This window comes from Chaetodon auriga, chromosome 17 (assembly GCF_051107435.1).
Source record: "Chaetodon auriga isolate fChaAug3 chromosome 17, fChaAug3.hap1, whole genome shotgun sequence".
Lineage (NCBI taxonomy): Eukaryota > Metazoa > Chordata > Actinopteri > Chaetodontiformes > Chaetodontidae > Chaetodon > Chaetodon auriga.
In genome coordinates this window covers 11,239,351-11,261,077 of record NC_135090.1, presented here as the reverse complement: position 1 = coordinate 11,261,077, position 21,727 = coordinate 11,239,351, and the positions used below count along the sequence as shown (strand labels likewise).

General features: G+C 42.9%; 4 protein-coding genes across 5 annotated transcripts; all 4 read left to right on the top strand.

The window, feature by feature from the left end:
* The first annotated feature begins 2,713 nt into the window (after nucleotides 1-2,713).
* Nucleotides 2,714-3,808, top strand: LOC143335442 (4-galactosyl-N-acetylglucosaminide 3-alpha-L-fucosyltransferase 9-like). The gene has a single exon (XM_076754875.1). It carries the CDS (start codon nucleotides 2,714-2,716, stop codon nucleotides 3,806-3,808), a length of 1,095 nt encoding a protein of 364 aa, XP_076610990.1.
* A 1,572-nt stretch (nucleotides 3,809-5,380) lies between these two features.
* LOC143335272 (4-galactosyl-N-acetylglucosaminide 3-alpha-L-fucosyltransferase 9-like) lies at nucleotides 5,381-6,651 on the top strand. Its single transcript, XM_076754561.1, has 2 exons — nucleotides 5,381-5,560; nucleotides 5,600-6,651. Exons 1-2 carry the CDS (start codon nucleotides 5,381-5,383, stop codon nucleotides 6,521-6,523), a joined length of 1,104 nt encoding a protein of 367 aa, XP_076610676.1. The 3' UTR covers nucleotides 6,524-6,651.
* A 1,800-nt stretch (nucleotides 6,652-8,451) lies between these two features.
* On the top strand, nucleotides 8,452-15,992 carry tmem196 (transmembrane protein 196). 2 transcript variants are annotated; one of them, XM_076755128.1, is made up of 5 exons: nucleotides 8,452-8,900; nucleotides 11,555-11,611; nucleotides 14,122-14,257; nucleotides 15,010-15,128; nucleotides 15,244-15,992. In XM_076755128.1, exons 1-5 carry the CDS (start codon nucleotides 8,736-8,738, stop codon nucleotides 15,313-15,315), a joined length of 549 nt encoding a protein of 182 aa, XP_076611243.1. In that variant the 5' UTR covers nucleotides 8,452-8,735; the 3' UTR covers nucleotides 15,316-15,992. The 2 variants fall into 2 exon arrangements, with proteins under 2 accessions (XP_076611243.1, XP_076611242.1); XM_076755127.1 differs by having other exon boundaries at nucleotides 8,630-8,900; nucleotides 14,982-15,128; nucleotides 15,244-15,486.
* Nucleotides 15,993-18,096: 2,104 nt separating this feature from the next.
* On the top strand, nucleotides 18,097-21,248 carry polr1f (RNA polymerase I subunit F). Its single transcript, XM_076753815.1, has 4 exons — nucleotides 18,097-18,422; nucleotides 18,830-18,971; nucleotides 19,157-19,365; nucleotides 19,957-21,248. The coding sequence occupies exons 1-4, from the start codon at nucleotides 18,121-18,123 to the stop codon at nucleotides 20,468-20,470; spliced, it is 1,167 nt and encodes a 388-aa protein (XP_076609930.1). The 5' UTR covers nucleotides 18,097-18,120; the 3' UTR covers nucleotides 20,471-21,248.
* Nucleotides 21,249-21,727: the final 479 nt, after the last annotated feature.

The window sequence follows — 21,727 nt, the reverse complement described above, 5'->3', positions numbered from 1 at the left end:
ATATCGCTAATTTATTAGGCACACCTATCTTAAAAGTAAAGCATTGTTTCATGCAACAGTCCAGACATAAATGTGAGGCACAGCGCAAACAAAAGTTTCAGGCCTGCATCAGGAAAGTCATATAAGCTAGTTAAGGGCTAAAGTGAAGAGATGCGTCTCGAGTTTTAGGTCCTAATTTTCAGTTTTGTTGGGACTGTTTTAGACGTGTTAATTCAACTTTATGATAATCTTGGAGGCTGCAGTTTGTGGTGATGTTGAACAGTATATTTGGCATTATTTTGCCTTTATTAGACAGCAGAGACTGTAGTAGACAAGGAGAGAGAGAGGGCTGCGACATGAAACTACAGTTTCCAAGGTCAAGAATGAACTTTGAGCCTCAGTAATGTTTCATCCAATGACTGCATACAGACCACCCATGATGTGAATATAAAAATAAAATAAAATAAATAATGATAGTGAAATAATATGCAGCCACTGCACAACATTGCCCTGTTAACTGCAGCAAATAAGTATGAGTGAGCAAAGGCTTTGCATGTGTTTAACTTTGTCATAAATGCATGCAAGTAAGAATTGCTGGTGTTGTATGTTCTGTTGAGGTCAGTGCTGCAACTCATACATGAGTAAATAGCAAAGTTGGTCATGCAATGGGTCCAGGCGAAAGAATCTGGTGTGTCATCACTTCTTTTTTCTGCAGCAGCCGAAAGGTTTCAGCTGCTTCAGGAATCCTGGAAGCGGCGCTGAAAACATGAAACCCAAATATAAACACACCTCTGGCACAGCAGAGCTTAGAGCCACACACAGATCAATGATTTTGTATCTTGTAGTAGCTGCTTTTACTCTGCAGCCAGACGATTGATCATTGATCAGTTAAAACCTCGACATGTGCACGCGCACACACACACACACACACACACACACACACACACACACACACACACACACATAGAAAGCCTGAAGCAGTTGATGCATGTTTATTGGGTTGTGTTTGCTACAGGCTCAGTTCAAACGCTTGTGGGATTATTGAATTTTTAGCTTTTTAGAGAGTGTTATTTAAGATGTCTAAAGTTCTCATTTCAGATTTATTTACTGGCTCATTTTACAATATCCACAGTAGCGCTTAAAATGTGAAAGCTACCTGGCAGATATTCATAATATTTAATATTCTGGATTAAATTACAAGAAATGTCGGAGATGTTCAAAATAAATGCAAACACTAGACAACAACTGAAAGTGTTCAGATGTTATCCATCATCAACACTAAGCATGTCTCGGAGGGAGTGTACTCACCAGGCAGGGTTTGTTTGCTACTAAAGGAACATCCATTGTTTGGTCTGGTAGTGTTATTGTGTCCCTCAAGTCGTTCCCTTGACATTGTCTTCTAGTCAGAGAAACATTTGTCCTCCAATGGCGAGTATTTGACATCCACCTTTCACTAAATATTTGACTTGAGCGCGTCCAGTATGTAAACATCTTCTTTGTTTCCCTTCATTTGCTGGCATTTCTCTTCAGGTCTGACATGACTGGGTTCATTGATTTTGTGAGTGTGTCTTTTTTTTTTTTTTTTAGCAGGGTTTGGCTGCCTCTGCAGATGGACAAGTGAGGATAGAAATAAGTCACAGCTATGTTTGCCCATGTTTTCCAAGTGCTCACAGCGTGACTTCATAAGTTTGTCGTTTGATTTTATTTCATTTTTTTTGTGCACGTAGCACCATGAAAATGATCAGTATCATCACGGCCACCTTCACAATCATCATACTAGAAGTGTGGCACGATGATCGCAGCAAGTGTCCTCAGGAACATGTATGAACTTACAAAGGTGTGTTAAGCAAATACAACTGGTTTCTCTTGTTTGGCTTAGGAAGTTTGTATCAAGTACTCATATGTCAAAAGCCTGCCGCAGTTGGACCGCCGACATCCAGTCCTTACACTCTATGGAAAGGTGAGAAGAGCATGTTTTATTCAGTGGCGTTAATCAGTCATTCAGCAGATTTTATCAACTGTCGCTAGCTCCGTCAGTTGGCTGAGAACACTAACTGGGCTGATGAACATGTTTTCACTTGACTTGTTGTAAAAAGAAGAGCTTACGAAAGATTTTTAGATACGCACACTTGATGGCTGCATTCATGATACTGTGCCAAAAGGCTGAGGCTAAAAGTTACATGTTCCAGGCAAAAAGTCGGCATCCTCACCGGTTGATGGTTGGCGGTAGAAGACATGAAAATAAAAACACCATTGTTCTTTTATTGTGGACTAGAGACATTTATGAAGCATGATTAGGAAGACTGTAAGATCTGACTGCCTTTATTCTAACATAACTCTGTGCGGCAGTTTCATACTTGGACAAGCAGTACAAAGGTTAGATATATACTTTACTATTTGTATATTTGAACATAATGTTGGAGGTTGGAACAAAAAGATGTTGCTGATGGAATCTCTGGGTTAGAAACAAATGACTCCTGAGCTCTAATCATTTCATCTTTTGTCTGTTTTATCCCTAATTTTGACATGGCCAATGGGTCTTAATACTACAATACCCATGAGCTTCGTCTGCTGATGCTATGAAGAAGAAGAGGCCTGAATGAGAGCGTTAGCAAATTCAAAACACTTTACTGATGCAGTTGTAAACAAAATGTGGCACCATGGTTGCTGAGCTCATGATCAGAGTGAACTGATTGTAAAGAGATCACATCAGTTTCTTCTTCTGTTTCCACAGATGATTCCAGCAGCTTCCAAGAAAACACTGTGCTTTATAAAGATAGCTGCTCTGGGCCTTATCTGCTCTGTTCTTGCATTCTGTCTGTATTTTGAGCCTCCGTCTCCTGTTTGCCCATATTCATCTACATTAGCTGATGAGGGAGGTTATGAAGGTTTGGATCCCAGGGAAAAGCCCATAGTCCTGCTGTGGTTCTGGCCTCTTGGCGTGAAGTTCGATTTCAAAGTTTGCTCTACCTACTTCAACGTTGACAGCTGTGTTCTGACAGATGACAGATCCCTCTACAGCAAAGCACAGGGAGTCATTTTCTTCCACAAAGGCATAGACTGGAATTTGCGTAACATGCCGCAGGCCCCACGTCCTGCTTTTCAGAAGTGGATTTGGTTCAACGTGGAATCGCCTACGAACACGGTGAAGAAACCAGGTCTGGACAACCTGTTCAACTTAACGCTGAGCTACAGAAGAGATGCTGATATCACGGTGAGGAATGAGCTCACTATCAGGGACAAGGAAATGAACGAAGACTTTGTTCTGCCCAAGAAAGACAAACTGTTGTGTTGGATTGTCAGTAACAACAACCCAGCCACTGGAACAGCTGCAAGAGAAAGATATTATCATAAACTGTCCAAACACATTGAGATCCACGTCTTTGGCGCAGCTTTCGGAGGACTGCGGTTGAGATTCGAGGACTACTACTCAACCATCGCTAGCTGTAAGTTCTACCTCTCGTTTGAGAATTCGATCCACAGAGACTACATCACAGAGAAGGTTAACGGGCCCCTTGTGGCAGGGACCGTCCCTGTAGTTTTGGGTCCCCCCAGAGAAAACTACGAGCAGTTCCTTCCCTCCGACGCCTTCATACACATAAATGATTTCCCCGATGAAAAGTCACTGGCAGAGTTCCTGCTCTCGTTGGACAAAGAGGATGAGGCGTACATGCGTTACTTTGAGTGGAGGAAGTTCTACACCGCCACTCCTCATCTCCTGTCAACCAGCAACGAATTCATTCATCCCATCTGCCTCGCCTGCAACCACATGTCGAGAGACAGGGACTTCCATGTCGTTCATGATCTTTATAAGTGGTACTTTTCATGAGAATGTCCTCACACATGCATGCTAATACACAGACGACAGCTTGGTACAAGATGCTTAAATGTTCTGCCTGTAACTCGGTGCATGTGAACACTGTATTCGGTTAAAATAAGGCAAGCTGCCAGTGATAAACATGATGCAGCTGGTTAGCTCCAGCACGTTTTTGGACAGATTTAAGAAAGGAGATGCAAGGTGTTAATTCGTGAGCTTTAAAGGTGCTGGTGGGCAGATTTTTTGTTTTTTTTTACCTTTGCAGAGGGCCAATGAAATGTTTTCCTGCTGCTTCTAGCCTTTAGGTTAAGCTATAGTTTCATATTTAATGGACAGACATAAGGGTGGTGTCAATCTGCTCAACCCATCTACAGTTGAGTTTTACAAAGAGACAAAGAGTGATTCTGGTAACAGGCACAAGCAGAAAATAATGTTGGCGTAAGAAAAGGCACAGTTACCACAATTTTCTCAAAAATATAAAACTCAGTTGATCAGTAATATTATCTAAAAACGTGGATAAAGGGTGGCATTGATTCACTGGTTTCCACTTTCAACTTTATTTTAGTCTTCTGTTTTACTATTTCCTGACATTTTATAGACTAAGAGATTTTTTTTGATTGAAAATAATGAAAATAAAGTACATTTGTGAAAGGGACAGCATCTGTGAGTATAATTTTGCATAGTAAAATATCTTTTGAGCATTCTTGTAAGACGTTTCTCAGCCCTATTATGTGTTTGCAAAAAGAGGCAAAAGTCCTTGTCAGACATGTTTACTTGTTCTCCCGTCACCTGTCGCCTTTTGTGCAGTGCACAGATGACCCAGTCGGACCACATGCCTCAGTAAAGGTTAATCGGTAGCTTTGGAACTGAAGAGGATGGATGGTGATGAAAATACATTTGGGTTAAAACCACTTTGTACATTCAGTCAATGATAACCACATCATTTAAGGGACACATATGGGTATGCCACAGATGTTGCTAATTTCACATTGTTAAAATTGTGTGGTTTCTTCAGAGTTCAGACAATAGGTCTGTCTTTGTCTGAGAAGCTGGTTGTTGTGAATGTGAAATCACTTTTTTTTTTTTTAAAGAGATTTTGAGTTTTGATTTTCAGCATGGATTTTCAAACACAGCCAAATGCACAATCTCTATGAAAATAACTTTTTTCAAAGTCAGATCTCAGCGTTTGAAATGCTGGCTCATTGGTTGGGCTAATGAGTAGGAGGGGCATCAGTCAAGTGTCTGAAGAGCGTTGAAATTGTTGAAGCTGTGCAGTCTCAGTCTGTATCCCGCACAATATCTACACCACCTTCCAACCAGCAGCATCTTTTTCATCACAAAGGCTCGAGCAAGTATACTTTCCATCTGCTTTACACGTACCTGCTGTTGCCATTTTTGGGGCAACCTTAAGATTACGAGATCTTAAGTAATCTACCACTGCCGCTTTTGATTGATCAGCTTGTTTTTAAATTATGTGGTAGAACTTCTATGAGAATTTAAAACTGACATACTGCCAATAATTTGCTGAGGGACCGTGTTTCCAATGATCATAATGCAGGATCCTTCTTTCCTTACAGGTTTATTATGGCTTCCGCTGCCATTTTTCGCATTTTACGGGCCACGCTGGCAGTGATTCTCGTCCTGGCTGGACTCATAGTTCTGTTTTTAATGTACTATAAGTCATTTCCGTCTCCAAAATGTCATCCTCCCCCGGCTCATTCAGGGCAGCTGGCAAAGCAGGCGAATATTCACAGCACATCAGTGGTTAGAAAACAGCCAAACAGCCCTGCAGCGACAAACGAGACAGACAAGCCTGTAATGCTGCTGTGGTTCTGGCCTGAAAACAGACGGTTTGACTTTCAAGACTGTAAGAGGTTTTTCAAGATTGACAGCTGCTACCTCACAGATGATAGATCGTTATTCTCCAGAGCTCACGCGGTGTTGGTATTTCACAGAGCAATCGAGGACAACCTCTCCAACCTTCCCACCTCGCCGAGAGCCAAATTTCAGAGATGGATCTGGTTTAACATGGACTCGCCTACCAACACACGCAGGATAGCAGGCATTCAAGGCCTTTTCAATTTAACCTTGAGCTACAGGAAGGATGCAGATATCCATGTTCGCTGGAAACTGACTCTCAAGAAGAACACAGATGAAGATATTGTGCTACCCAAGAAGGAACGATTGCTTTGTTGGATTGTGGATATTAATGACCTGCACACAAAGTCAGGGGAGGGACACAACTACTACAGAGAGCTTGTAAAGCACATCAAGGTGGATGTCTTTGACCGCTCCTCTGCTGACTTCTTGAAGGGTGAAAACTATTTCCTGACGATCAGCAGCTGCAAATTCTACCTTTCCTTTGAGGAATCAGTTCACAGAGATTACATCACAGAAGCCTTCAATGGGCCTCTTGCTGCTGGCACTGTGCCGATAGTTTTGGGCCCACCGAGGGGAAACTATGAGGATTTTGCCCCAGGTACTTCCTTCATTCATGTAAATGACTTTCCTGATGCTGCGACACTTGCCGAGTTCCTCCTGAAGCTAGAGAAAGATAATGAGGCTTATATGAAATACTTTAATTGGCGGCGATTCTATACTGCCATGCATCATCTTACTGAGGAGAAGCACAAGTTTGCGCACGCTATCTGCCGGGCCTGTGAATACGTGGGCATGAACAAGGTGTACAGAGTCGTACCTGATCTATACAAGTGGTTCTTTCTGTGACGCTTTTATTGATTTACTGTTCCATCTATTACCACGGGGAACAGCAAAGCGTCTTGCTTGCTGAGGTATTTGAAACACGCCACCCCTCCATTCACATGATTTATGTTCTCAAATTGTTGTCATTTTAATTTGCGTAAGAGTTTATAGCGATGATGTTTTGGCTGAGACGCTGGTGCTTTAGAGCTGTATGGAAACATGTTCATGCTTTTCTCTGCTGGTTTTTTGACATGCACATGGTGAATTATGCACCATGATGGGGACACTGTCTTTATTTTGGATTATGGATTTTATTGGGATGCAGGCAGAAACATATCTCAAATCCTGTGTAAATAAAGCCAAATGAAAGCCAACTAGCGGCTAGAAAAGTGAAAATTTTTATATATGTTTGTTTTGTAATTAGGGTGAATGAATCCTTTAACACCTTATTTTCACAAATGTAATTCTCCCCATTAAACATCAGGATTTCTCCATTAATGTGTGAGTGATTGCTGGCATCAGGATAAATACTTATAGAGCAGATATGACACTATCAGTGGATTGAAATTAATGTTATTATACTTACTAGATGACACATGGTCACAGGTGACTGTGACCACTGATTTTTCATTTTCACATGAAAGCAGAGGCCATTTCAAAGATTTTAGAAAAAGATTTTTTAAATATTTTGTCCTATTTAAGTTTAATCTACACCCACAATGTACGACACTGAACAGCTCACAGTAATTGACACTCTCAGTTTCCTGTTTTACCTGGTGAAGCCACAACTGTGAATGAGAGCAATGACTCATAAAGCCCAGTTGGTTTGACTATTTAGACAAAAAAGACAGATCATCCTGATATAATTCAATGTTCAGCATCATTAACTTGAAATAATTACATCAAAACTTCCTCCAGGTGCGACCGGGACATGGAGCAAAAACCAGAAATGATGTCAGTGTGTGATTTCATAAGTAAGTGTGGAGGAAGGAGGGAACAGGACACTGAAATGAGAACATGATCATGACTGGGATCATAAATCAACACATACAACCTGCGTGTCATACTTCATAACAAGACTTCAAGGGTTCCAAAACTTGTTTAACTTGTAGAGGCTCCACTCGTAGAGCCAAAACTGAAGCATAATGGCAAATTGAACCTAATGGCAGACCAGCCCTGCTATAAAGGAGGTATTTCAGGTTAGAGTTCTCGATTGAAACTTGGAGAATTACATGTCTAAATTTCAAAAAGCAATCTGTGAGTCTGTGAGTCCTGATCCTGAGTTTTATTATCTGTGATAACATTAATGAGTGGAAAATGATTCAATCCATATTCACCACAGTATTACATTTTTTGTGTCAGACACTGCTTTTATTAAATTCATCCATCTGTTTATTGTGTTTTATTCCATTTAAGCTTTTCTTATCCTTTATTGAGTTGATTTCCTTCAAATCCTGTGTATAAATGCATTATGTGTATCCTCTTTACATACAGAAGAATTGCCTTGCTGAAAACCAATAAACTTGCCTTGCTTTATCTGTTTCTCCGTTTTCTTCCGTCAGTAACTTCCACAGTTTATTCCACAGATCCCGAACCTGTGAGTAAGTGCATGTGATCAGCAGCTGGATGAGCTGTCCTGAATAATTCTTGCTCCCTCATAATGTGAACCTAAAGTGTTTGAATGTTTCCACATGGGGGCGGAGGCTGAGACTCATGACTACGGCCCTGGATACGCGCGTGTGGGTGCGCGCGGATTCGTGCATCGTGTGTGTGTGTGTGTGTGTGTGTGTGTGTGTGTGTGTGTGTGTGTAAGTGTGTATGTGTGTGTGTGTGTGTGTGTGTGTAAGTGTGTGTGCGTGTGTGTGTGTGTGTGTGTGTGTGTGTGTGTGTGTGTGTGTGTGTGTGTGTGCTTGCAGTGGTGCTTAAGTACCTTGGACAGCGCCAGGCGGCACAGGCGCGCTTCTGCCAGCGGAGGAACTTCCAGAGGAGCGCGCTCTCTTTCCAAACAACATCCACCCGCAGAGCCAGCGACTCCCTCTTCCCAGTTTTGTGTACTTTACAAAGCTGTCAAGTTCCATTCTACACTACTTGGACCTCTGATTGTTCGGATAACCCCTCTTTTCAGCCGGGTATGAAGCCGTAGAGCCGCGCCGCCCTCGGAGCGCAGAGAAGCGGACTCCTCTCTCGCTCTTTGCCCGCCTCCTCCTGCTGGAGCTGGAGAGATGCCCGGGGCAGGATGTGCTCCAGCCGCAAGATCCTGTGGAGCCTGCTCCTGCTGTCGGTGGTGGAGGTGGGCTTGGGTGTGGCGAGCATCGTCCTGGGAGCCGTGGGCATTAGCTGGGTCCGGGGGCAGCACAAGCCGCAGCAGGGCGACGCGTCCCCGGTGTGGAGCGGACTCTGTGTACGTCCTGGGGACAACTTTTGTCCTCACTTCTCCTTATTTACTTACAAGGATAGGTATCTCCACGTATTCTATGGAGGGTAGAGGCACAGATACAACTCCGCTATCAGCTTTGTTATTCATGCACCTTTAAGAGGAATGTTTTTGGGTACATTCAGGATGTAGGCTGCATGTATGTAAGTATTAAAATAAAGACGTATATGAATAGAATTGGCCTTATAAAGAGAAAGACGTGATTCTGGGGTGAAATACGGTGAGTAGTTGTCTTATTTTGATTTTAAATGGAAGATATTAGCCTACATGCAGAAGTTGTGTTCAAATACATCAATGATTTCCTTATTAATGCTTCATGTTAATACCTACATATAAAACCCTAACTTTAACTAAACCTTTTGATCTGACAAAATATCATTTTAAAACATTAATAACAAAAAGTTCTAATATCTTCCCAATTGAAGGCTTTTCCTTGATTCAAGACATAAACATATGATATGGTTTTCTTAATTTTGAGGGCATGGTAAAAAAGCTTTTTCTTTAGGTATTAAACTGATTGTTCTTCCTACTGCTGATTGTTTATCTAATATTAATTACTAACTAGAAGTTGTGGTTTGTCCCCTTTCTTCCACAACGCCCCACCCCCACCCTGAGTATAAAGACCCATGATGGAGTGAAGACTAAATATTTGGGTGATGTTTGTCCTCTTTGTGTTTGCCCAATAGATATTAGAGAGACACACGAAGCCATTTGGCCTTCTAGATGCCTCTGGGCTGGAACTAAAGATCGCTTTCGTTAATTCATGCTTGAATTGTTGCTCTGTGCTTTGGGAGGGTCAAAGCTTTTACGCACAATCATCCTCTCACTCTTCTGCATATGTCTCCCCCTGTGACAGTGCTACTCTCTGCCTCATTGTCTTGATTTCACTGCTGGGCAATGAAAAGTTGAGTTTCTGACATTTTTAGTAGCTATATATAACGTTGAATCAGCTACTTTACTATGACTGCAGCTCCAGCTGGGATAACACTTTTAGCTATAGCTAAGAGTTACTGTAAGTGCCTGCAGCTCAGGCAATATGAGTCATAAGGAAGCATCCTGTATCAGGATCCCATTTTTGCAAACTATCTAAAAAAAATCATAACGTGTGTGTTAATATGTGGGTGTACATCAGAGAGAAAGCAAGCAAGCAATTAGAGATATCACAGGTTGTATATCTGAGTGCATGTGTGTGTGTGTGTGTGTGTGTGTGTGTGTGTGTGTGTGTGTGTGTGTGTGTGTGTGTGTGTGTGCATCCACAATGCTGTGTGTAAAGTTGCTGCAAAAATGTTATGCAACGTGATGTCTATGTGTTCAACCTCACAGCTGTTGAATGCTGAGTCAGCCACCCGTGTCTCATGATTACCCAAAGGTTTAGATCTGTCAGGAGCTGGGAGTCATTAAGACAGCCGGACCAGTGTCCTAGAACTGAATGTCCGACCTTACACATGCTGCCGAAACAGGGGAGCGATCCTCGCTCATACCTGGTTACCTGTCAGCACAGTTCGAGTTATGAAACACATGAGATTACTTCAATTTGCTATTTAAATATTATTCCAACTTTCGGGGAAATCTTTTGATAACTGAAAGGTCCCCTGTTACATTCCACTCATGATTTCATGAGTGTGTCATTTATAAATCAAAAGCCCCAATCTCTGTTTAAACCAGGAAGCCCTTAAAAGTTTGTCTAGGAGCTGAAAATTCAGATATTGTGTAGATGTTACAGATATGAAATAAAGGATTAGGACAAGTTTCTATTTGTATGTAAGTACAGGAACAATACGAATATTTTTAATGTGAAACTGGGAAAACTCAAATTCCCATTTAAAGTGTTATTTTATGTCTAACAATGCAATTAAAAAGACTGAGAAAGTAACTTGAACAAACAAAAAAGCCCTTAAATTAAGTTTCCAGAGATGTCAACGTAGGAAACTCCATCCACTGAATACTACTGCTACTACTAATAAACTCCATTTGTTTAGCACCTTTCCTACGACAATGGGGTGCTGCTCCAAGTGCTTAATGAAAAACAGGCACAGAATGACATTGATGAAAGTCATAAAATAAGGCTGAAAACCTGGGAAGAAATCAAGTGGCCCTTGAGTTACTCCGACAAATACCCAAGCCTAAGAATAAACCTTCAAGCTCAACTGACAGCCGAGTGATTTTAAGGAACAACAGATTAGAAGTGAGAGGAAGCCAAGGAGTGACATCACACCCTCCCTTTACACACACACACACACACACACACACACACACACACACACACACACACACAAACAACAACTTTCAGCAAAACAATGCAGCTTGCAGCTCTCTGTGCTGTCCCACTTGGAAGTGTACTCTGCCGGCGAGAAACACCGCCGTTCTGTTCCAGTTCAGTCTGAATCATTGACATCCAGGACAATATGGCTTCCTGCTAGAAGCCCGCGATGACACGCTCTATTTTTAGAGGGAGAAAACTGCATCTGAATAACCGAGTGTAAAGAATACATTCACCCTTCCTGTTGCCAAGATGGGGAGGAGAGATTAAAATAGTTTCAATTTCATATCGTTTCTTAATTTGAGCTCGTTACAATATTGGAAACTGTTCATTTACTCATTCGTTGTCTCTCTCTTCCCAGTTTCTGGTCTGTGGGATGTGTGGAGTGCTGTGTGCTCGAAAGAGGACAGGTCTCATTGTAAGTACGTTTATACAGTAAAGTCCCACTAGCCTCTTCTGTTGTCCTTTCTTACGTGTATTAGATGGTCTGTGTATAAATGGTCTTTGTCTTTAAATAGTATTTCCTACGACAGCAAATAGAAAAGGCTCTCCAATGACATGACACACGGGCGAGTCGAGTGTTTTAAAGGAATCAGCTGACATTTTGGGGAATACGCTCAATCGCTTTCTTGTCAAGGGTTAGATGAGTAGATTGATGCTGTGTATGATGTTGTGCTTTTGCCACTGACAGGCTCAGATTGTTACTCTAAGTGTCTGTCTAGACCATTTTTGATGAAGAGGAAGATCCTTTTTGTTTAATCAGAAGCAGCCTTTGTATCATTCTTCTCAACGCCACCGAGCCTGGTCTCATTAACCAAGTAGTTTTGGTGCCTAAACTTAACTAAACTCCAACCGTTTCACAGCATTAGTTGGGAAGGCTCTCTGGCTGGAAGGCTTTCTGCATTGTTGAGACAAGAATGCGCTGGAAAGCCGAAGCAGTCGCTCTGAGTGTCTAATATTGCCGCAGATGGATTTATACTGGAGTTACTTCCTGGTGCATCTCATACCGATGCTAAAGGATACCCTGTGTTTGCATGAGCGTCCATGTTTGACGGTCTGGGAATGAAAACAGATTGAACCAATAGAATCCATTGACAAAAACAGTACTTTTACCTGTCAGATCATCATAAAACATACTTCATTCTCACTCAAAACAAATACAGAAAAGCTCACCAAAACCAGCTTGTTAGTCTTTCCACTGTTCCAACAATCACCAACTCTGGTTTGGTTGAAAAAAAAAAAAAAAAGCTTGAATTCACTGAGTTAGATGTGAAAATATGTTGGCTCTACACACTGCTGTTCCCCGCTGCCTCTCTGATGGCCGACCTCTCTCTCGCAGCCATCCTGGTTGTGTCTTATCAAACCAGCCCCAGATGCCTCTGCCTGAGCAAACACAACTTAAGATCGCAGATTCATCCGGCTGCCAGCCTACAGATTAACGTGCCGTTCATTCATCACACACCACATTCATGTTATCAGTGTCCTGTTGCAGACTTCATGAACCCAAAACTCAGTGGAACCAAAATTCAGGGCAGATTCAGAACTATAATTTTTGAGATGATTGGCGTTTGGTGAGGAAGAAGAGCCTTTTTTTCCCTAAGTAAGCACTCTGAAGGATGCATATATCTGTACGCTCTGGGACATAAATATTGATCACGCACACGAGCTCTATACAAACTATCCCTGGAGGTTTGCATGTAAAGTCTAATTGTGTTAAACACCCAAAGGTGCATGTGTGTGCGTGTGTGTGTGTGTGTGTGTGTTGTCCTCCTCCTCCTCCTGTGCAGGTGCATACAGTACAGTGTGCTCTGTAAAAGACGTCTGAGGAAACCAGAGGAGACAAGCAGTCACCTCTCCTCTTCTCTTTCTGACGTTCCTTCCATCGTTTTTCTTTTTTGCTCGGTGAACGCCTCGCAGTTTCTCTGTATGTCAGAGTCCTCGTGTTTCTCTCTGACTCTCTCTGTCTCCTGCGGCGAGAGCACTAATGATGGATCAATGTCAGCACAATCTGCTGTAACAGAGACATCCCTCAACCTTTCTCTCCCTCTGTCTCACCCTATCCATCCCTGCCTATTGTCTCTGTCGCCATCTTTATCCGCATGCCTTTCCCTTTCCCATCACTCCCATCTATCCACCTTCTCTGTCCAATTTCATCCTCCGAGTCGTTCCGATGCTCTGACTCTCTCCATCTTCCCCTCCTCATCTCCTTCCATCCCCTCCCTCCTTGTCAGCCTGTGGGGTGATGATTGCATTAGGTTGGTTTGGCTCCGGACTCCTGCCAGCCGCTTTCCACACTTCACCGAGTAATGACTGAAATTGGAGATGCCTTTTTTCCATGCGGTTAAAGGCACTAAAGGCATCTGTACAGAGAGCAGTGAAAGAGAACCTCAACTCCCAGACACGCACGTGCATCCCCAATAAACCAGGAGCAGAGCTGAATTGATCAGATTTGATTATTCTGATTGCAAAGGAAGGAATCTGCCATCATTTTCCCATGATGCCCTTCTGAGGGGAAAAGACTGTGATTCTCACCGTGGGTTTGAGTTGTCCAGTTCTAAGGACGTAATCCGTAAAATGCGATTGATTAAATACTGAAAGTAAAATCAGACACACGCACAAGCAGAAATACAGCAAGTGAGTGATGCAAGCACATTTACAGGCCGTGCAATATTTCTGGAAGAGACAGTGCGCTTTGAGAGCGATCCAATTTTCTAATAGGAAATGAGATTTGTTTTGACTGATAGGCATTACTCATCAGAGCAGCCAGCGTCCAAAAAAACAGCAGAAAGATGGAGATGGAAGCTCAATAGTAGTTTGTATATCTCCAATCTCATCGCATTTTGTCAGTTTGTTTGCCGTTTTGTTGACAGGATATCAATTCTGACGTTTGCATTAATATAAGCCATTCTCTCTGTCTCCATCCCTCAGATGATCCTGTTCTCTGCCTGCTGTATCTGTGGTCTGATCGGCGGGATCCTCAACTTCCAGTTTGTTCGGGCGCTGAACAAACGACCAGACCCCATGCACTCAATCCATCTGGCTGCCATGACTCTGGCCTGTCTGGGTACACAAAAAATTACACAACAGAACAATGTGATGTAAAACACAGCTGAGCACAGTCAGCTACTGTAATATCTACTGCATGAGACGTGTAGGCTATCATAATATGGGAATGTCTAAAGGGAGTAGAGTAAAGCAACTCTTTATTTCGCTCTTATCAATATTGTAAACGATCCCAACCCATCTCATGACGATGAACCACACTCATCGTGGCTCCACCTCTATCACAGTAGATGCCATAGTCAAATGTCACAAATCATAGCAAATCAAATCTATTATTTGTGTTTCTTACTCCTGTTCTGTCTTAACAAAACTAAGAGTCTATCATCATGCTAGCCACCCCCATGCTGTGAGGCAATACTTAGGTACAGTGATGCCTTGGGCTAAATGCTAATGTTTAATGCTGACATTTGTTAATTAGCAACATCATCTGTTTTGCATGTATTTGGTCGTAAAGGTGAGGGGGGCATGAATGTCTGGACCAAATTTCACAGCAATGCATCAAATAGTTATTAATAGTTGTGCCACTAGAGGAAGTCAGGGGATCACCAAAGTCAGTAGGACTCGCCCTCACAGGGCCTTAAATATCAAAATTTTAAGGAAATCCATCCAATAACTGTTGAGATATTTCAGTTTGGACCAACAGACCAACATTGTCTAGAGGCAGGTCACCAGCATGGCTGACAAAATGAATAATAAAATAAAGAATTCTTCCATTGTTTCTCCAGCTGGTTTCCATTTTCCTGTCTTGTCCAGGGATCTCTTCCTGTACCTTATCCACCTGGCTGACCTGTCGCCTGGCCAGCTCCGAGCAGCAGAGGATGTTCCTGGAGAGGGAGCACTCGCTGCACCACTCGCACGAGATGACCGAGAAGGTAGGACATGACAGCAAAAGACAGACCCTTATTGGTCAGCTGGCTGGACAGTATGCTCTTAAACATTTTAAAGTTTTTGCAAAGTTATCAAGGGTGTTTGTGTGTCCCCTAACAGGAGATCCTGGACAACTCCAGCAACGGCATCCCTCAGATCTCCTACAACGGACACAACACGGCATCACCATGACTAATAACGTATCACCGAAGGCGACTTGCACACACTGAGACAACAGAGACAGTTCATGAATCGCTTTCTGTCAGATGACAAATACAGCATGTACTTCTTTCATATCCTGCAGCTCACACAATAACTATATCCTGACTGCAGAGAACGAAACTGGGTCTCTCACCTTGGAGCCATTTTCTTCACCACCGGAGTGTAAGAAGGACATTTTTGACAAATAAGAGGGAGGCGTTTATGCTTCCAAACAATTATGCAAACACGGGCTGGAGAGCTGCCGTTTGGGCAGTAATTCAGGTGACAAGCATCTGCGTGACATCATCTGACCTTTAAACTAATGAGCCGGAAGAATAGAGTTTAACCAATCAGATGCCTCAAAGCGATGAGCACAAACCAAGCATGCAGCTGATTCACTTGTTTTGAAGAGCTACTGCTATTTCAGTCTCAATGTCCTTATTCTTCTCTCTGTCTTGTTATGGGTCTATGGAATGCAGATCTGGAGACAGCTTACAGTAAACCGTATGTAACACCTGATAATGGAATGCTCTGACATGAAAATACAGTAATGCGCAGCGTACTGTACTGCAGATCCATGCTTATATATCAGGAATCTAGCAGTACCTATAAATCAAACATATTTTTATAAATGCTTCTTACAAAAGTGAATTCAATTAAAGTACGACAAATATGAGTGACGTTATGCAGCATGGATTCTTTCAGAGGAATTTAGTGTGTTGTTTTTGATCCCAAAATATGCAGATAGGGGCTTTCTCAGTACACTGAATCAAAATGTGTTTACAGTATGCATCAGTGTGTGTGTGTGTGTGTGTGTATGTAAGAGTACATTATTACTCAGCTGGTAGCCACCAGGAAGCATTTTAAGCAATGCAATAAACGTTTATTTTTCAATGAAATAAAAACCAAGCGTACAATATCACACACTGGCAACCTGCACAGGACACTGTCAATATAATCAATGCGGAGCAAGACTTAAAATCCAGTGCGTTCCTGTGGGACTACAGTTTACCACAGTGATGCCTTTGGCACTGCTTGAGGTTCACACACTCGTCGTAAAGTTAAGCAATGAAGTAAATCTGTTTTATGGCACCTCTCGAACCTGTTTTATGGCATCTCTTGAACCTGTAAATAGGAAGCGCTTCACAAAGCATAATCGGAGGTATGAATAATGAAAACAATATCACATACACTCACATGTGCGCCCACATACAGACACACAGCTGGGACTTCTAATGAAGATATACAATTGCCCTGACAACCTCACGCTGCTCAATACCTCATTATGGTGCTTGCCCACTCCAGAAAGCACCACGCAGTGTGTGTATATGTGTGTGTGTTTGTGTGCGTGTCCATGTATTACTCACATTGTGCAGACATAAATCTGTTTACACAGTAGTTGTTAGGATAAGTCTCCAGGAAAGTAAAGTACAGTCTATGTAATGTCCCCAAAAGTGATGAAAACCTAACGTGTGTGTATGTGTGTGTATGTGTGTGTCCGTGTGTGTGTGTGTGTGTGTGTGTTTGTGTTAACCAGGGCCCACAGCAGCAGAAGTCCCTGAGAGCTCTTGCTGACTAAGAAACCAACGTCACTATTTATCACCGTGACAACAGACAGGAGTGCGCCATGGCGCCCCAGCACTGTGTGTGTGTGTGTGTGTGTGCGTGTGGTGCTTGTGTGTGTGTGTGTGTGTGTGTGTGTGTGTGTGTGTGTGTGAAATGCTGAATCATGTGACCTCCTGTGGTGCTGCTCTGTCAGAAAACAGTAACACTAGATTAGTCTGTGTTTGTGTGTGTGTGTGTGTGTGTGTGTGTGTGTGTGCGCGCGTGTGTGTGTAAGTGCACTAGTTGCACTAATTGACACCTCAGGTCACCCTAACGATCTCAATGTGTGATTGCAGGTAAGAACAGGACACAGAATCAATGTCTGTCTCTGATGAGATGAACAGTTTTACAGTATCCTTGCCAGCACACAACTTTCAGTTAACATAACAACGGGCATGTTGGTGAATAAATGCAATAATTTTCAGTGGTTTCAATACCAGGAAATCAAAATGCTCCCCAAAACACTTTGTCCCAAGGAATATGTGACGCCTTTTGTCCGTGAATGTGGTTTATTACAGGAGTGAATAACTGTCTGATCTGGGAGCATCATCAGGTTAACAACCTGCTGGTGGTGTCCTGCTGGACCCCTGTTAAATCCCTGTTGCTCTCATTGTCTGTGCAGTGTGTACAGAATCACAATGCTGGAATATTGAATAGCACCAGCTTTTCTATATATATATATATATATATATATATATATATATATATATATATATATATTCCAAGCAGCAGAACCGGTAAAGATCAGGTCCTATCACACAATTTGTTCAGGGTACTACCAGATGACCAGTACCCATGTACCATTACAAAAAACAGTATAAATAGGTTTTCCACCAAAGAAATGTGTGATTTTTCCTGATGACAGTTTGCAGGAAAAATGGAAAACTTAGACATGTTATACATTTTTGATGTTACTATTAAGGGTTTGCTTACTTTACTTTTTATACACAATAGTAAAACCAAATGTATTGATTATTAAATGCTTTATCTTCCAGGATTTTTGTGTGTATCTGTAAGTATAACTGTAATTTATATGGTCAAAAATTAGAGATAAGTATTTATCTGACTGTCATTCCACATCCTGGCCAGCAGGCGGCAACATAAAGAAATGTTTTTAATGCTTTAACAGCTGTGGAACCTTCCTCAAAGCGGAAGTCGCTTGCCGTTACCCTTCCGGTCTTCCTAAACAGTATGGCGAATCTTGAGCATGCTGAAGACGACCCAAAACATGTGAAAATGTCCGGCGAAGTCTCCACCGCCAGCGCCCCAGACCCGCCGGCCGAAGTGTCCTCTGGACCCGGCACAGACGCCGTCGCGGTCCCGTGCGCCATCCCGTCGTTCGCAGCCGCCTCCGAGCTGCTGTCAGCGCCGTACTCGTGTCTGGTCATGAACACGCACCGGAGACACGTCTGCCTGCCGCCCATGTACCTGAACAAGAAGAGGACAGGTATTCAGGGGGAGCTGGAGGCCGAGCTGCTCAAGTTCTCCCAGAGGTAACGACACGTTGTCGTCTTTTAGTCGACGTGACTTTTACAGCTTTTTTCGACGTCTCTGCTGCGCCAGCACACGACACCACCAGTGTCCACACACCAGCATTAAAACACACGATTTCAGCCATTTCTGAACTTTAATCTGCGGACTAACTAGTCACTATAGCTGTCCAGTAAACGTAGTGGGAGTAGAAAATTAAATCTGCTTGGTTTCTGTTAATCAACTAAATGATTAATCAGCAATTCTTGCAAACACAAGGTGCCATCTAGCAGACGGACGTACTTATTTGCATATTTGTGTTGGTGTTTTTTTGTGCTGTGTTTTAGCTATTTGTGTGTTTCTTCTAACCATAGATGTGTGTAACATCACATCACTCTGTAATTCATCTTGACCTGTTTGACCCCTGCAGTCTAAAGGGGGTACCTTTGGCGTATGATAACATCAGGATCTTGGGCCAGCGCGGACACATCTACGATGACAGCGGCTACATCCACATGGACATAGAGGCCAGTTTCATCGTCTTTCAGCCCAAAAACGGACAGAAGCTGCTGGTGAGATTTACAGTGACATCACTCGGCAGATGCTGTCATCCAGAGTGGCTTGCAGTACTTCTCAGTTTTGGAGGGCGTCTTGTCCTTGCTGTGATATGTGATTTGTGACTAAGACATTAAGAAAAACTTTGCTTCTGGTTTCATGGCTTTCATGCCTGTTATTTCTGCTGTTGTTCTGTTCACAGGGAAAGGTGAATAAACTTGGAGTAAGCCACGTGGGCTGCCTGGTGCACGGCTGCTTCAACGCCAGCATCCCCAAACCCAGTCTGGTGTCTGTGGAAACCTGGCGCGACGCAGGGCCGAGAATAGGAGCAGAGTTGGAGTTTGAGGTGACTGCGCTCGACGCTGACACTGTGGGGGTGCTGCTCATCAGAGGACGACTGGACAGGACCAGGCAAGTGTGCGGCGGTGGGCGGGGGGTGGTGGGCTCTGCTCCTCCTGGGCAAAGACACAGACACGTCTGCACATGATGCAGGAGCCAAGAAAGGTGGTGACATGTCCGCAGTCAGGTGGGACGACCAGGTCTCTGAACAGGAACATAGTTTACAAACTTAACCAAATCTAATGCTAAAGTTAGCTTAGCTGTTTATATTGGTGAGTTATGCCAGGCAGACACAGGGTCTATGCTTTTGTATCACAAACAAAGCTACATAAACAGTACGCAAATAAACAGCTCAACACACAACAATTGCCAGGGCCTTCTTTTGAAATGCACTCAAATGCATCGTACACAAAACGGTCTGTGACTGCAGCTGTTGTTGTTGTCTTTATGCCTGTGCCGTGCTCAGCACCCGACCTGAGCGAAGAGCAAATGTCTTATCTTATTATTGATCTAACTGAAATGACATTTGACTGTGTGATTGTCAGTTTCCTTAGTTTAACCAGTTTTGTAGTACAAACCGGCTGTGTAATGTTTTGGAAAGGACGTTTTCAAGGTTTGTTAAACCCTTGATTGATTACCGTGGTTTGTCTGTGTGTGTCTCAGGGTGCAGGAGCTGCTGGCTATAGGGGAGAGCTCAGAGTCCGGCATCACCACAGATCAGCCAGCAACACCAGAAACAGAACTGCACCCAGACCTGAACCCTGAACCCATAGATGAGTCTTCTGTTGACACCCCCAAGAAAAAGAAGAAAAAGAAGAAGGACAAAGTCAAAGAGGAGAACACAGAAATGGAGGTCACAAGTACGCTCTCCTGCCAGTTGGATGGCAACACAAACGCAGAGCTGAACGGAACAACGGATGAAGCAAATGGCAATGACGCTGGCGGGAAAAAGAAGAAGAAAAAGAAAAAAGAAAAACAACCGAAGGAAGAGGAGGAGGAGGTTGGGGTCTCCCACATGGAGGTCCACGGCAGTGACTCCAGCGGTTACCTTAGTGACAAGCCAAGCAAAAAGAGGAAACATGAAACTGGTCCGGATGTGACATCTAGTTTGAGTGAAGACATTGAACCACCAAAGTCCAAGAAGAAGAGGAAAAGCGGCATTGAGCAGCTTGCCTGAAAAAAAAAGATTGATTGATTCTGTTTGGAAATCAGTTGAATTGTGTATAATAATTGAAGAAAATACGGATGTGCCTTAACAGTGAGACACAACATTTACAAACAAGGCTTATGGTGGGTTCTGCTGAGAGGGTCGGACTTGCAGAAGGAGATTTTCTGCAGTTAGATTTTGTAGCTTTAGGAGGACAGAAGCAGATTTGGCAGATGAATCCTCGTTGGATTGCAGTTCCTTCTTTCTGCCTGATGGGGGAGCAAAACTGCTTCAAACGTCTCCACTGAGACACAAAAAGCCAGGTTTCACTCCTGACATGTTATCTGTTAAAACATGGTGCTGAGAGTAAATAGGCCAGGTTTTAGCTTCAAATTTAAGGAGCCAAATGGGAAAAAACATAAACTGATATTAATTCTCTGTTCCTACTTTGGCACATTTTCTCCTGCTCAGATACTGAAGAAGGAAGGTCAGACAACCGAGACTGCTAAGCTCAGTTTAAGAAACTTTTCTTATCTCCTGCCTCACGTGCCTCTGTGCAGTCTCTGAAGAGTTGTCTTGAATGATACCAGCAACGGATGGAGAAGGTTTTTTACTGCCAAGCATTTGCAGCATCCTAAAAATGCATCATGAACAGTCTTGAATTCTTTGTGCTGTTTCACTGTTTGCCTTCAGTGTTGCATTAACAGCTTTCACCTGAAGGTGTTGTTGTCTGTCTTCAGGTGAAAACCAGCAGAAATGGAAATTTAATATCTCATCCCAATTAAAGAGCTCTTTATTTTCAAACGTTTACCCTGCTTCCATCTTTAATAATGCCTTGATCACACACAGAGGAACAGCTTTTTAGAAGAAAAATACATCCCACTGATGATTATTAATACCAAGATTTCTTGTTTTTCAGGGCACATTTCCTCCCACAACACACTCTTTTGTGCTGAGTAGTGGGTGTCAAGTGATAAAGTGTTGAGAGACAGCCTAAAGATCTTTGTGTTTTCTTTACCCCCTGCCCCCTCGGAGTGGGGAGTCTCTTGAAGATGTGAGGTGCTAAGAGTTGGGGAGCTTATCAGGAGCTGCCTGAAGAGGACAGATAAGAAGCTGCAATTAACTCTGCTCATCTTCATCTGTCACACCTGATCATCTGTGCTTTCTAATTAAAAGCCTTTGATAGTAACTTCTTCACACTTACAGCTGCAGACTGGAAGGCTTGTTAGAGATGGAGAAACCCAGAAGTGTTTATTCAACATTTCTGCAGCAAAGTGCATAGTTCTC

Bases quoted from the DNA above. Each gene is read 5' to 3' on its own strand.
- LOC143335442 (XM_076754875.1), top strand. From the start codon at position 2,714: ATGATTCCAGCAGCTTCCAAGAAAACACTGTGCTTTATAAAGATAGCT.
- LOC143335272 (XM_076754561.1), top strand. From the start codon at position 5,381: ATGGCTTCCGCTGCCATTTTTCGCATTTTACGGGCCACGCTGGCAGTG. The intron at 5,561-5,599 runs GTTAGAAAACAG...GCGACAAACGAG, and splicing joins ATATTCACAGCACATCAGTG to ACAGACAAGCCTGTAATGCT.
- tmem196 (XM_076755127.1), top strand. From the start codon at position 8,736: ATGTGCTCCAGCCGCAAGATCCTGTGGAGCCTGCTCCTGCTGTCGGTG. The intron at 8,901-11,554 runs GTACGTCCTGGG...CTCTCTTCCCAG, and splicing joins CGGTGTGGAGCGGACTCTGT to TTTCTGGTCTGTGGGATGTG. The intron at 11,612-14,121 runs GTAAGTACGTTT...TCCATCCCTCAG, and splicing joins GAAAGAGGACAGGTCTCATT to ATGATCCTGTTCTCTGCCTG.
- polr1f (XM_076753815.1), top strand. From the start codon at position 18,121: ATGGCGAATCTTGAGCATGCTGAAGACGACCCAAAACATGTGAAAATG. The intron at 18,972-19,156 runs GTGAGATTTACA...TTCTGTTCACAG, and splicing joins AAAACGGACAGAAGCTGCTG to GGAAAGGTGAATAAACTTGG. The intron at 19,366-19,956 runs GCAAGTGTGCGG...TGTGTGTCTCAG, and splicing joins GGACGACTGGACAGGACCAG to GGTGCAGGAGCTGCTGGCTA.